The sequence below is a fragment of the Chelonoidis abingdonii genome, chromosome 19 (assembly GCF_003597395.2).
Source record: "Chelonoidis abingdonii isolate Lonesome George chromosome 19, CheloAbing_2.0, whole genome shotgun sequence".
Classification (NCBI taxonomy): Eukaryota; Metazoa; Chordata; order Testudines; family Testudinidae; genus Chelonoidis; species Chelonoidis abingdonii.
This window is the reverse complement of record NC_133787.1, coordinates 3,523,100-3,537,404: the sequence shown is the minus strand read 5'-3', so window position 1 is coordinate 3,537,404 and position 14,305 is coordinate 3,523,100. Positions and strand designations below refer to the sequence as shown.

The following is a 14,305-nucleotide window of genomic DNA, read 5'->3' as shown; positions in this document are numbered from 1 at the left end:
GCAGGTGAGGAAGAAAGCCTGGCAGGCGAGGCGGACGGCTCTCAGCTCCCTGATGTTTATGTGCAGCGACAGCTCCTCGAGCGGACCAGAGGCCCTGTGTTCGACGAGACCCCATGTGAGCTCCCCAGCCAGAGAGGATGCGTCGTTGTTAAGAATGGAACGGCTGTCTGGGTGAAACGGTAAGCCCCGCACACACCAGGGCGGGATTTCGCCACCATCGGAGGGAGTGTAGGACGCTTTCTGTGAGTGTGACAACGATGTCCATGCTGTCCCTGCGTGGACGGTAAACCGAAGCTAACCATATCTGCAGTGGCGCAGGCGGAGTTGGCGTACTTGGTTACAAAAAGTACACGCCGCATGTGGCCTAAGAGGCTGAGACAGACCCTGGCCGAGGTCGTGGGGAAGGCTAGCAGGCTGTCTATGAATTAGTCTGGTAGTGCCTGGAAACGGGCATGGGTGGAAGTGAGGCTGTCGCGACCGTGTGGAGTCCAAGACAGCCCCGATGAATTCTATCCTCTGAGATGGTACGAGGATGGACTTGTCGAAATTTATCAGGAGCCCTAGAGATTCGAACAGGGTCCCTGAATGAAGTGTCATGGTGCGCGGCGACCTGAGCCTGGAGACGCGCGCGAAAGCCAGCAGTCGTCCAGGTAAGGGAAGACACATATCCCCTTTTTGCGACGGAGGCAAGCGGCCACTACTGCCATACATTTCGTGAAGACACGTGGGGCAGAGGACAGGCCGAATGGTTTAGGACCGGAATTGAAAGTGCCGGTCCCAGCACCACAAAAGCGGAGAAAGCGTCTGTGAGCGGGTAGATCGAAACATGAAAGTACGCGTCCTTCATGTCCGAGAGCAGCGAACCAGTCTCCCGGATCCAAGGAGGGATGATGGACCCCAAGGATACCATGCGGAATCTAACTTCCCTTACGAAGCGTTTGAGGTCCGCGGAGGTCTAGGGGATGGAGTCGGAACCTCCTTTCGACGTTTGGGATTAAAAATAGCGGGAGTAAAACCCTCGCCTCTTGAGTCGTGAGGCACCTCTTCTATCGCTCCGAGTTCGAGAAGCGTTAGGACCTTCCTGCCAGCAGAGATGCTCGGTGAAGGGGTCCCTGAAGAGGACGAGGAGAGGGTGGTGGGCGAAATAAACCTTGGGATGATAGAACCAAACATGTTGTACTCCGTGCGCCAAAATGACCCATTGGGGTAGTGAAGTTACCGGTCCACGCCCGCGGGGAAGGGAGAAAGCCGGTTTTGGAAAAAAGAAAGAGGAGTCCGGGAAATCTGGGACTGGTGCTCTGCTCTCTTGTCTTTAATCGGCGCACCTTCAAAGTTTTGTTCGCCCGCCGGGTTTGGCGGTCACCCAGTTGTTGCCCCCCTTGGGAACCGGACTGGCGTCGTCGGTTCACCTGTCCCGCCGTATGTTGAAGTCTGTGCGGGAGACTTGGTGGGGATAAGGCGGGCTGAGGTCTTGTGCCAAAAGGCCTCCGCTGGGTTCTGCGGTTATGCATGCCCAGGAGCGCATTATATGCGGGTTATCTTTAAGCTTGCAGCCTCAGAGGTCCGTCTTCTCCGAGAAGAGGCCCTACCTTCAAAGGGAGGTTGTATGGTATGCTGCAGCTCCAGAGGTAAGCCGGACACTTGCAACCGAAATCCGTCTCATGTAACTCCCGACGCGATGGTTCTAGCGCTGAGTCGCGGCGTCGAAAGCGCAGCCTGTAAGCTGTCTTGAGATCTTTGCCCTCTTCCCCGAGACTTTGACTCAGGGCGGAGTTCTACCGGGACCAGTTCAAAACTTGTCCATGGTCTGCCAGTATTAAAATCATACCTGCCTAAGCGCGCTTGTTGTTTGCGACACGTAACTGGAGACCCCCGCCGAGTAAATCTTACGGCCCCGCAGGCCATACTTTGCTCACGCGATTTGGGGCGGACTGCTGGCCATTGACGCTCCCTCTCATTCACGGATTGGACGACCAGAGAGCAGGAGGAGGAGGGTGTACAGGTAGTCGTACCCCTGGAGGGTACCAGTGACTTCTCTCCATGCCTCTGCCATCGGAGGGATCGATGCTGGACTGCCAAATAGACTCCGCTTTGGCCTGAATAGTTCGTATGAAGGGCAAGCGACCCTCGTCGGTGCATCGGGATGAGAGAATTCCATACAGGATCCTCAACTTCCGCAACCTCCTCTGACTTGTAGTTAATGTCAACGCCACTTGCGGAGCAGATCTTGATGAGCGAAGGTCAATAGGCGGCCAGAGGTCGAAGTGCCGCCACTGCCTCATCTGGGAGGAGGAGGGAAAGACCGGGGCGAGGGCTCCTCTGCAGTGTTAATCCAAGGAGCGCGATTCGGGGTCCTCTGGGTCCTGTGACTCGGCAACATCGGTTGCTCGGAGGAGGAGTACGCTGATGGTGGCCTCTGGCACTCGAGCTGCACAGCAGATCTCGCGGCGGGAGAGGACGCCTTGGCGCGATGTACGCCCAAGGCGTCCAGAAGGACACTGCTGGGCGGTCCGGTCCTTGGTCACATCCCCATTAGAGTACGCTGTCTGGTCGCGAGACCGGAAGGTGTCTGAAGGCCAAGGCGGGCAGACAACCCGTAGGACTGGTTACCGAGAGACAGTCGTGCCGGGGAACGTGCGAGAGTCGAATCGGTGCCGAGATCGGGACCGGGCCTACGACCAGCGCGGTGCCGGGAGGTCGACGAGGATCGGTGCGGCGACGTAGTGATGGACTTCGTCGGAAGCGGTGCAGAGCAGGCGATGCCAAGCGTCGGTCTGTAATCGGGACTGGACCGGGTGTCGAGAGTGACCGGTGCCGGGACGCGAGCGGCGTCGAGATGGCGAACGATGGCATAGAGCGAGATCAGTGCCGAGATCTCGAGCTCGACGGCGCCTGTCTGCTCCCAGAGATGGAGTTGAGCATCGCTGGCTTCCCAGAAGGAAGTGCCCGCACCGGCGTGCCGGGGCTGAGGCAAGGAAGGCTCAGTGAGCGCTATCTAAGGTCCCGCGCCGTCGGAAGGGTTTCCGGCGTAGTCGGGATCGTGACTCGACCACTGGCAACGTGCCGGGATATCAAGCACAGGACTCGACAGCCCTTGCCTGACCAGAGTCGACGGTACGGGAAGCACCGTGCCGGGCAGATGGCGGTGACTGCCGGCACGGCTTTCCAGGCTCAGACTGCGTTCCGGAGGCACACCGCAGGACCTCGCCTCTTCGCCAGATGAAGTGATCCCACCTGGGCTGGCTCTGAGATGAATTGTGTGCACGTCGGTGCAGTATCCGCTCGTCCCCGGGCCGAAGACAGTGGTTTCGTGCGGACTGCGGCTGCGTCGGTGCCAAACTGCGAGTCAGGACGGCCTCACTACGGAGCTGCTTAAACAGGAGTCCCGCTCCTTTTTGTCCGCGGTTGAAGGACTTGGAGATGCGGCACTTCTCCGTCATGGATTCCCCCAGGCACTTGAAGCAACGATCGGGGGTCTCCCGTTGGCATCGGCCGACAACAGCCGAGCACTGCTTGAAGCCGGAGAGCCAGGCATGAGCCCGCCCGAGCGGCGGAGAGTAACCTCACCACAATACTAATTACAACGACGTTTTAACACTATACGTATATACTTAACAACTACAAACAACACTACTAACTATAAGAACTAAGAGAACGGTGAAACGCTAGATGTGGAGTCACATAACCGCACTCCACGTCCAATGACGCGACACGGGCGGTAAAAGAAACTTGAGGACGCCGGCGGGGGCAGATATCACGTGCCCCAAAGCACCACGCCAGGCCCTGCCGACCCCCGGTTCAGGGAATCGTCTGCCGACGAACGTGCACGCGGCGCCGCGCACACAACACCTACTTGGAATGAATATGAGCAAGCACTCGAAGAAGAACAAATCACTTTCCATACAAAAAGTGCCTTGACATCTTTTAATACCCACACAGAGCAGACAGGACATCTGTTTTCACAGTTTCATCTGAGTGACCTACGCACAAGTCAACTGCATGGGACCGAAAGCAACTCCGAGGGAACACACACAGTTTATTACAGTAGAATGATGGGAGATTAACGTACTAGGCAACAAACGCTGCCTAGCCAAACCTAGTAATAATTCCTGTGATAAATGCTAGCTTACAATGACCTCAGGATTCTACCTCCAGGAAACTGTTGTCCATCCACCATAGCAGTGCCACTGCTCTTTGTGAGAAAGGAAGGAAAGAGCTAGTAGCAAAATCAAAGATGCTTGATAACTTGAAAGATTTCTGCAGAAAGCTGACTGACTTAACTAGTTCTCTGGTTGCTAACCAGAAATGAGAGTTCAGATTTCTAGCCTGCAGCTTCATAGGGACCTGACAAGGACCTTTCCCCTGTCTAGGGGAGGAAAATATCCAACTGACTTGTTCTTACATGTTAACTCTCTTCCTGGTCGGTCTAAAACAGCTTAGGATTGTTTCAGTAGGGTATAAACTTCTTGTCAATAAGATGTCTTACTGGCAGAAACCCTATTTGCACCAGAGTCAATCATCAAAAGTTGAAAGGATTTTTAAAAAAATATGTAGTCTATTTACTAAACCAGGACGCTGTTTTGAAAATTCTTGGCTTGGCTTTTGTTTCTCACACTTAGGATAATGATTGTTTACTTTAAAGAGTCGTAGGAATGATATCATTTGATTTTTTTTTCTCCCTCACTTATAATATCCAATTAAAGGGATATGAACATAACTGAGAATACTGTTTCCTTGTTCACTAAGTAACAAAGGATTTAAAGTGTGGATCCACTCAGAAAAGTAAGTCTAAAGAAGGCAGCAGCTTGTGCGCAAGAACTAAACTGGGTGTGTATTCAGAGTCAAAGCTGATCCTTTAGTGACAAAACGGAGTCTTTGTTTTTCTTCCTGTGAGCCCTGCAGAGCCAGCATGGCTAAATGTGAGTAAAGTGGATTCTGTTCCTTCTGGTATATAATCAGTTATTTACTATGCTGTAGTTGGTGAGTACAAGCCCATTCAAGGCAGTAGAGTTACTGGTGACCCTGTTTAAGATAAGATAGAAAGGGTCTAGCTTGACTCTCAGATTCCAAGCTGAATTTGCACATCTGGCAGTCAAGAAAAAAAAGAAGTTTTTCACTTCTTTTTTTGACTTTTTAAAATGTTTATTGGCAGTTATTGGATGGAATGATGGTGCAAATAGTGCAAAAAATTGTGCAATTACGACAGTTTTCACATTTAGTTTAGTATTTTAACTAAGACAGACATGGAATAAAGATTAAATACAAAATGGGCCAGTATGCTGCAGTTAACCACACAATTATGAGCTTTAGCTAGAATCTTATTTTTCCATCCGTGCATTTCAGTTCAGAACCACATTGAGGAATGGGGGTGGCAGGTAAGTGCTATCCAGCACCATTACAGAACACTAAGTAGAACGCCGAGCACCTTTTAAAACAGAAATTGGGAAGAAAAACAGGGAGCCCTATGATGCTGTTTTTAGAACAGTGTTTCAGCTACTGAAAAGCCTTTTGATCATTAGAATTGCTGTCTTGTTTCTACCCATCACTGAAGTTGCATTTATTCAGTTCCTTCTGGAAGAGACTTAAAACTGTAGAAAACCTGAAGAATATTTGGGTTACCACTCTGTGGCTGCTCAAGAATTTGCTGTTTGGAGAAGAGGTGTTCACATGCTTTCAGGTGACTGCCAGTGACTAGTGTGGTGGGACAATATTGCAGTAGTATATTTGCCCGGATGGGTCCCTAAGTGTACATATTAGAAACAATGTTTTAGAGGAGTCTTTAACTTTGCTGTAAAGTTTCTTTCATGGCAAGTGCAGATTTCTGTTTGTTCTTGTTCTTATTGGGCAAGAGGAATTAGTCTGTTTTAAATGTGTCTGGAAAGTTTAGAAAACCTGGATTCTATGGATTTATTGTTAAAGGGTCTAAATATAACCCACAGAAGGTTTTGAGGTCTAAAAAACCTGCTTTCGGTGAGATTAAAGAACAATAATCTGTTTAGTTTATCCAAGAGAAGGTTAAGAGTTGACTTGATCATGGTCTGAGTGCCTGTATGGGGAGAGGAGCTCTGATAGTAGAGGGCTCTTTAATCTGGCAGACAAAGGCATAACAAATCTGAATGGCTGGAAATTGAATCTAGACAAATTCAGGTTTAGAAGTAAGGGGCACGTTTTTAACAGTGCAGGGTAATTCACCGTTGGTAATTAACCAATTTACCATGGGATGTGGGGCATTCTTTGTCATTTGAAGTCTTTACATCTTTCTAAAAGAGATTCTCTAGATATTCAGTCAGAAGTTAATGGATTTGATGCAGGAATTCCTGGGTGAAATTATAGGGCTTGTGTTATGCAAGAGGACAAATTTAATGATTACGTTGATCCCTTCTGACCATAAAATCTATGAAGAGCAAGGACATTCTGAGATAAGAACCAGAATCCACTCCAAGTGTGGAAGGACTTCCAGACAAGTGGCTGCTGTCAGTTGCCTTTTTTTTTTTTTTGTATTTCTTATGCCCAACATGCTGAAATTTGAGTCTGACACCTGTTAATGTTTTCTGGTTTCAGGCAGATCTCTAATATTAAATGATGCTCAGTATTTCATTAGAATAGGCATTGGGACAAGGGTGAAACTATGCTATTGAATGATAGAGAATGGAGAGTTTGGTTGAAGTTTGCAGCGGAGTTGTATGTGCTGTATTCTATTTTGTAATCTGTGAAGTTGCATGTCATGCACATGTGCACACATAACAAGGAGTAGGGTGAAGGATCCAGGTGTATGTTGGAATGTGGGTATTACATACGAACGGACATAAAAACGGCCATACTGAGTCAGATCAATGGTTCATCTATCCCAGGATTCTGTCTTCTGACAATGGCCAGTGCCAAGTGCTTCAGAGGGAATGAACAGAACAGGGCAATTATTGAGCGATCCATCCCCTGTTGTCCACTCCCAGTTTCTGGCAATCAGAGGCTAAGGATGCCCAGAATATGGGATTACATCCCCAACTATCTTGGCTAATAGCCATGATGGACCTGTTGTCTCTGAACTTGTCTTTTTTTGAACCCAGGTATAGTTTTGGCCTTCATGACATCCCCTGGCAACAAATTCCACAAGTTGACTGTGCATTGTATGAAGAACTATTTCTTCTTTTTGTTTTTTTGTTCGTTTGTTTTAAATGTGTTGCCCATTAATTTCATTGGGTAATGCCTAATTTGTGTGTTATGTGAAGGCATAAATAACATTTCCTTTGCTTTCTCCACACCATTCATAATTTTGTGTGCCTCTTTCATACCTCCCCTCATACCACATCTCTTTTCCAAACTGAATAGTCCCAGTCTTTTTAATCTCTCCTCATATGGAAGCTGTTCCATCCCCTTAATCATTTTTGTTGCCCTTCTCTGCACCTTTCCCAATTCTAATATTTCTTTTTTGGGATAGGGTGACCAGAACTACGTGCAGTATTCAAGGTGTATTCAAGTATTCAGTGGCATTATGATATTTCCTGTCTTATTATCTAACCCAGGGGTCAGCAGCCTTTCAGAAGTCCTGTGCCGAGTCTTCATTTATTCACTCTAATTTAAGGTTTCGCGTGCCTGTAATATATTTTAATTTTTTTAGAAGGTCTCTTTCTATAAGTCTATGATATGTAACTAAACTATTGTTGTATGTAAAGTAAATAAGGTTTTTAAAATGTTTAAGAAGCTTCATTTAAAATTAAATTAAAATGTAGAGCCCCCCGGACCAGTGGCCAGGACCCGGGCAGTGTGAGTGCCACTGAAAATCAGCTTCCGTGCTGCCTTCAGCACACATGTCATAGATTGTCTATCCCTGATCTAACCCTTTCCTTGTGGTTTTTAACATCCTGTTAGGTTTTGTGACTGCCGCTGCACATCGAGCAGACCTTTTCAGAGAGCTATCCACAATGACTCTAAGATCTTTCTTGAGTGGTAACAGCTAATTTAGATCCCATCATTTTACATGTATAATTGGGGTTATGTTTTCCAGTGTGGATCACTTTGAATTTATCAACATTGAATTTCATCTGCTGTTTTGTTGCCCAGTTTTGTGAGCTCCCTTTGTAACTCTTTGCAGTCGGCTTTGGACTTAACTATCCTGAGTGATTTTTGTTGTCTTTTTTGCCATCTGTTGCCTGATCTTTAGATTATGTATTAATTATATTGATTACTTAAGAATCCCCAGTTATCACTTTGAGGATTGACAAGTTCTTGTCCCAAGATCAGGCCCAGTACTATTTAAATTATTATGTAGCTGAGAACCCCGATGTGCACAGTTGTTTACACCCAGACTATAGGAACTTTTATATTTACAAATATGGTTAATAATACATTTAGCACAGTCATAAACACTCCAGCTTAGTGAGATCTACGATAGAATGTGCATCTGCACATCTGTATACTCACACCATCCCTTGCAGAACAATCTGAAATGTTAGCCATCATCATCATCACCTTCCCCATCGTCCCCAGTGGCCGTCACTCTGGCACCTCCCAAGGACGACATCTGTCTCCTACTGCCCGTAGGCAGGGATGCCACTTTTATAATATGTTACGCTGATGCTGCTGTTTGATGCATTTTCAGTAGGGCATTTTTCCCTTTTTCCTTATTTGTATTTCCTCACCTTGCTAATGTTGGAGTGTCTTTTTCCTATAGGTTAGTATATCAATGATCTCAACTTATTATATACATCAGTTCGTTACCATGGCCATTTTGTGGTTAGGTATCACATTTTTATTTTCTGTCCTAACCAGTTATTTTGATTCTTTCCAAGTTGTGGTTTGCCTGTTAAGTTTAAATGGATATCAACTTAGGAAGGCCCCTGTGCCAGCCTGCCTCAATGCATCCTGTATCTAGCTATGGCAGAGATCGCAGCCATACATGGACCTTACGGTTTCTTTCATCACTATCTTTAGCTGAAGGGTCCCAAACATATGTATGCTAACTTGTCCTAGCTTAACATACAAAACATGGCTTGTAGGTCTCTTGGTTATAGCCAAAATATAAACCTATTATAATAAAACCCAGAAGAAACTTACAAGGAAAGGGGGGGGGGTGGAGAGAGAGAGGCTAGCATTAGATGTATCTTATGTCTCGGTTATGTATATCAGTCGGTTTCCAGGACACTTCTGTGGTTTGAATCATGTACCTGTGGTCAAACTTCCCCTTAAAGTCTATTTTCAGCTCCCCAAATACTTGGGGTTTTTCGCTGGGGCATTTATCTGTACCAAGTTTCTGTTCAAAGTTTATAGGCCTCAAGCCTTACGCTAACTTGTTGAAGCTAATGTCTTACAGGATACAGGCCTGTAGGTTTCTTGCATTACTGCTGAATATAATGCAAAGCAATTATAAGGCAAGCTATCCCACTGGGCTACACACCTCACTCTTTACCCATTTTTCCAGATCATTTATGAACATGTTGAACAGCACTGGTTCCTGTACAGATCCCTGTGAGACACCACTATTTACCTCTCTCCATTGGGCAGAATGACCATTTAGTCCTATCCTTTCCAGTGATTGTTGACAATGCTCTGTTTTATTTTGGCACATGCTTCTAGACAAAGTTAGTTGACGCTATTTAGTAATTTTAAAAAATGAAATGGAATCTAAGTAATTTTAAGTTAACTGCACAAGCAAATTGCCTTCAAAGCAATATTTTCCTCCATGGAAGAATTTTCACGTCTGTCTTGTTGTCTGCAGGTATTGGGAAGAATGTGATCTGTGAGAAATCTGCTACTTCTGTGGATGCCTTCAGAATGGTTACAGCTGCCAGATATTACCCCAAGCTGATGAGCATTGTTGGTAATGTCCTCCGTTTCCTGCCTGCCTTTGTCAAAATGAAGCAGTTAATAGAAGAACACTACATAGGCAATGTGTTGATCTGTGATGTGCGAGTGTACTGGGGAAGCCTGCTCAACCATAAGTACAACTGGATCTGTGATGAACTAATGGGAGGAGGTGGACTGCACACAATGGGAACCTATATTATAGACCTCTTAACTCATCTAACCAGCAGGAAGGCAGAGAAGGTCCATGGCTTGCTTAAGACTTTTGTGAAGCAGAATGCAGCTATCAGTGGAATTCGTCATGTCACTAGTGATGACTTCTGCTTTTTTCAGATGCTTATGACTGGAGGTGTCTGTAGCACCGTGACTCTCAACTTTAACATGCCTGGATCATTTGTTCATGAAGTCATGATTGTTGGGTCCACAGGTCGCCTTGTAGCTCGTGGGACAGATTTGTATGGGCAGAAGAATACAGCACTCCAAGAGGAACTACTGCTTACAGATTCTCTGACCATCAACACAGGCCTTCTGGACAAGAGTTTTAAAGACATCCCCTTGCTGTACCTGAAAGGAATGGTGTACATGGTGCAAGCACTGAGACTGTCTTTCCAAGACCAGGAAGACCATCGGACATGGGATCACAAACCAGTCTCCATGGCAGCCTCTTTTGAAGATGGCCTCTATATGCAAAGTGTAGTAGATGCCATTAAAAAATCCAGCAGGTCTGGGGAGTGGGAAGCTGTGGAAGTGATGACCGAGGAACCAGATGCCAACCAAAACCTTTGTGAGGCACTTCAAAGAAATAACCTATAAAATATAAACATTCCTCGTGTCCACTGTGGAAAATGAGAACAGTTGAAGATGTCCAGACGTAACTATAGAAGTTTCTCAGTTTTTAGGACATGTAGGTTCTTATTTAATACTTTGTTTTTTTCATACTTGTGGGTAAAACATGTCATGGTCTGATGAAACTGTTCCTCCCTGGGCAGATTATTTTGTTTTTAAACTCGTTTAGAGAGTTTTAAATGTTTTTGGGTTTTGCTGGGGTTTTTAGTTTTTTTTTTTTTTTTTTAAAGCTGAATTTCTGTTCTGGAGGTTGTTAGGAAAACTTGAATTGCCGTTTGCACTTGCAGTAGCTAAAATGAATTGAGGGATCTTCTGTTGTTGGGTTGTTGGGAGACAGGACACAGTCCCTCTTGCACATAGTTCAGTTATTTTTACAATTTTAATCTGAATGTGAGTAGAGGAAGATCAGGGAGTATGTACTGTTCTTGCTCTCGCTAATAGGACTTTCACTGACATTTTTTAAGTTTATTTTTCAGCTTGTAAAACTTTAATAAAGAAAAGTGTAACGACATGGCAAATCTCTAAACTTTGAGTGTTCAGAAGAGTAGAAGGGACAGAGCAAAGTCTGTAAGATACAGATCAGGCTTAATGTTCTGCACATAGTGACTGTACTGAATGTTTCAAATTAATTTAAATTGGTATCTAATTACCCCATGGATTCTCCATTAACATTATTGATAAAGTCTCTGCAGCGATCATTAGACGAGTTGGAACACTATGATTATTTCAGCTGTTGTTCCATCTTTGTGACTGTTCCTCCATAGCAAATACGTTGGAGACTAATACCTCACGTCAACTTTTTTCTGCAACTTCCCTCCCCCAGACCAATTGTGAATTTGTGTTCACTGCCTTGGCAGCATGTATGCCAAATCTACACTAGTGTTTCCAATCCTATATGACGTAGTGAAGCCCCCAGTAGCTTATCAGGTGGTGCCTCTGGATTCCTTAATATGCTATCTATTTGATAATGAGACGGGAAGACATTAAGCTTTCTAGGAACTTGAACTTGGATGAAAAAGTAGGAAATATGCCATTACTATACTCTTCTGGGCTGGTAAGGGAATCACTACAATACACAGGGACTGCTAGGTAAAGAAAACAGTGACTGAATCATTAGGGCAGTGACGACCTTGGGTTTGGGTGAGCCTGTTTTAAATCATGAACACTGGATAATATTACCCCTCCACATACACACACACCTTATAGTTTTGTACCCAGTGGGGATAATTTGTGCTGCTGGCAGATCTTGAATGAATTTCCACTCCATCCCAGAAGTATGTTTGTTCATTAAATTGTCATTGAGAAGGAGAGAATTTTTATTGAGTTTATCTTGTTTACTTGAATGTTTTAATGTTTCCCACTAGGTTTTAACCCTGTATATTTATATAAAGCATTAACATGCAAATATAACCTTTTCATTAAATGGTCCTTTCTGAAAAGCTGTTTCATTTGTTTTCTATAGCTATAAACATTTATGCTGGCTGAGGACAGAGTTTCATAGAGCTGATTATTTTTTAGACAAACTGAAAAGTCCCCTAACAAAGGTCACCAGGAGACCATTGTTTTTCCTTTACTGGCACAAACCTCTTCTTTGTAACTTGTGTTTCAGGGCGGTGAAGAATACCCCACTGTAGAACCATTAGTATCTGTTCATTGCAACTGTCCACAGAGATTGGGCAAGTCGCTGCCTGAGGAATTCCCTTAGTTTGGTGCTGCTTTGTTCTCAAGTGAGACTTTCTAGAACATCACAAGTTCATGGGTCTATGTATATGAGTTAGAGACCATGGTATATAGCAGAGGTTCTCAATCTTTCTCTTTCTGAGGCTCTTGCAACATGCTATAAAAACTCCATGCCTCACCTGGTGTCACAATAACTGGTTTTCTGCACATAAAAGCCAGGGCCGGCATTAGGGGGTAGCAAGCAGGGCAGTTGCCTGGGGTTCCATGCCACAGGGGCCCCCATGAAGCTACATTGCTCAGGCTTGGGGTTCAGCCCTGGGTGTCGGGGTTCAGGGATCTGCCCTGAGCTCCAGCGAGTCTAATGCTGGCCCTTCTTTGAGGCCCCCCTGAAACCTGCTTGAGGCCCTCTAAGGGCCCCCAGACCTCTGGTTGAGAACCACTGGTATATAGAATTTCAGTCTCCAGCGTCTGTTTCCCTGCCCCTCCCTCACTCCTGGTTGGGGATTGCCTGCTTTCACCTGTCATTTCATACAGGCCACAGAGCCAGTGAGCAGCTGGCTGAGATGATGGTGCTGTTCCTGGTATACTTCATTTGTCTTCCCTTGTAATTAACGGCTTCTCTGCTTTGTGTCTCTACCTGTATGCAGCTTTTGGTGCAGGAATACCTGAGAAGCAAGATCCCAGCGCCCGTGGTACAAATGGAATACTTTGTTTAGTTTATAAATCGAAATAGTCCTCCATTCTCTTGGCACACTAAACGTCTGCCAGAGACAGGTCTAGCATAATGTCATTTTAGAGGGAAGATGAGCTGCTTCTCTGTGCTACTGACAATATCCAGCATTACCTGCTCTGTCTTTGGGAATCTTGCCACCGGGTTTTTGCCTCCTTTGTAGACACTTACTGTGTTGTATATTGATGAGCCACCCAACTGGTCTGCTAACTACACAGAAAAGGCAGAGCTAGGGCCTTTCTACACAGCAATTTACTGTACTTATCACATTAGCCATACAGTACTCTGGGATTTTCACTCTCCTGTAGCAGTGTCCACACAGGATGTTAACTGGGCAGCGAGCTGGCGCACAGTAGATCCACACACCTGGCTTGCCATGAGGAACTCGCCTTGTAGACAAATCCATAGTTATGGAAACTAGCCTGGTTTCGTCAGTCATGACGGGAGGGATATCTCAGTGCTTTGAGCACTGGCCTGCTAAACCCAGGGTTGTGAGTTCAATCCTTGTGGGGGCCATTTAGGGAACTGGGGTAAAAATCTGTCTGGGGATTGGTCCTGCTTTGAGCAGAGGGTGGGACTAGATGATCTCCTGAGGTCCCTTCCAGCCCTGATAGTCTATGAAATGCACTTTTCTTTCTCTCCACACTGAACCATCTCTCCCACTTGTTAAAAGTTTGGCACTTTGTTTTTTGTAGGATTAAGACAGAAGTGACTTAGATACACTAAAAATAGATCGATACTAGAATCCATTTATATAGCCTATCAGGTTCCAAATAAATCAAAAGGAAATGGAAAACAACCAAGCTTTGGTCTTAGAGGAAGTCTGTTTTCATTTAGGGAGAAACTTCATTCTAACTAAGTGAAACAATGGAAGTAGAGGAGACCATTTCACCTTGCTTTTTACTGTGTACTGGTGCTGGACTTTTCTCATCTGTTGAGTCTTCAATTTATTTAAATTTAGCTTGATTATGTAAGTAAGCCATAACCGCAGCTGTGTCCTTGAACGTACAAGTGTTACTTCATTGTCTAGTGACGTTTAATTGAACCACCAGAATACACATCGTATATAATTTCTGGCTGCATTAGCTGTGTTCTGCTCTACTCCTAATTAAGGTGCTGTTCACCTCTGTGCAGCCTAGATGACTGCGTTATCAACAAGTGGAACAGGGACAGAGTGCACATCCATCTTTTGTGACAACTTAATTTTGTATTTTAACTCAGAATAATAGAAAACCACTAATTGACTGGTGC

General features: G+C 45.4%; 1 protein-coding gene across 3 annotated transcripts in view; it reads left to right on the top strand.

The window, feature by feature from the left end:
* Positions 1–12,083, top strand: part of GFOD2 (Gfo/Idh/MocA-like oxidoreductase domain containing 2) — a 40,886-nt gene extending 28,803 nt beyond the window's left edge. For all 3 annotated transcript variants that reach the window (XM_032783989.2, XM_032783988.2, XM_075073666.1), the window contains one exon: positions 9,713–12,083. In XM_032783989.2, coding sequence (XP_032639880.1) covers positions 9,713–10,611 — 899 coding nt within the window. In that variant the 3' untranslated portion in view covers positions 10,612–12,083. The remainder of the gene's footprint in view (positions 1–9,712) is intronic.
* The last annotated feature ends 2,222 nt before the right edge of the window (positions 12,084–14,305 follow it).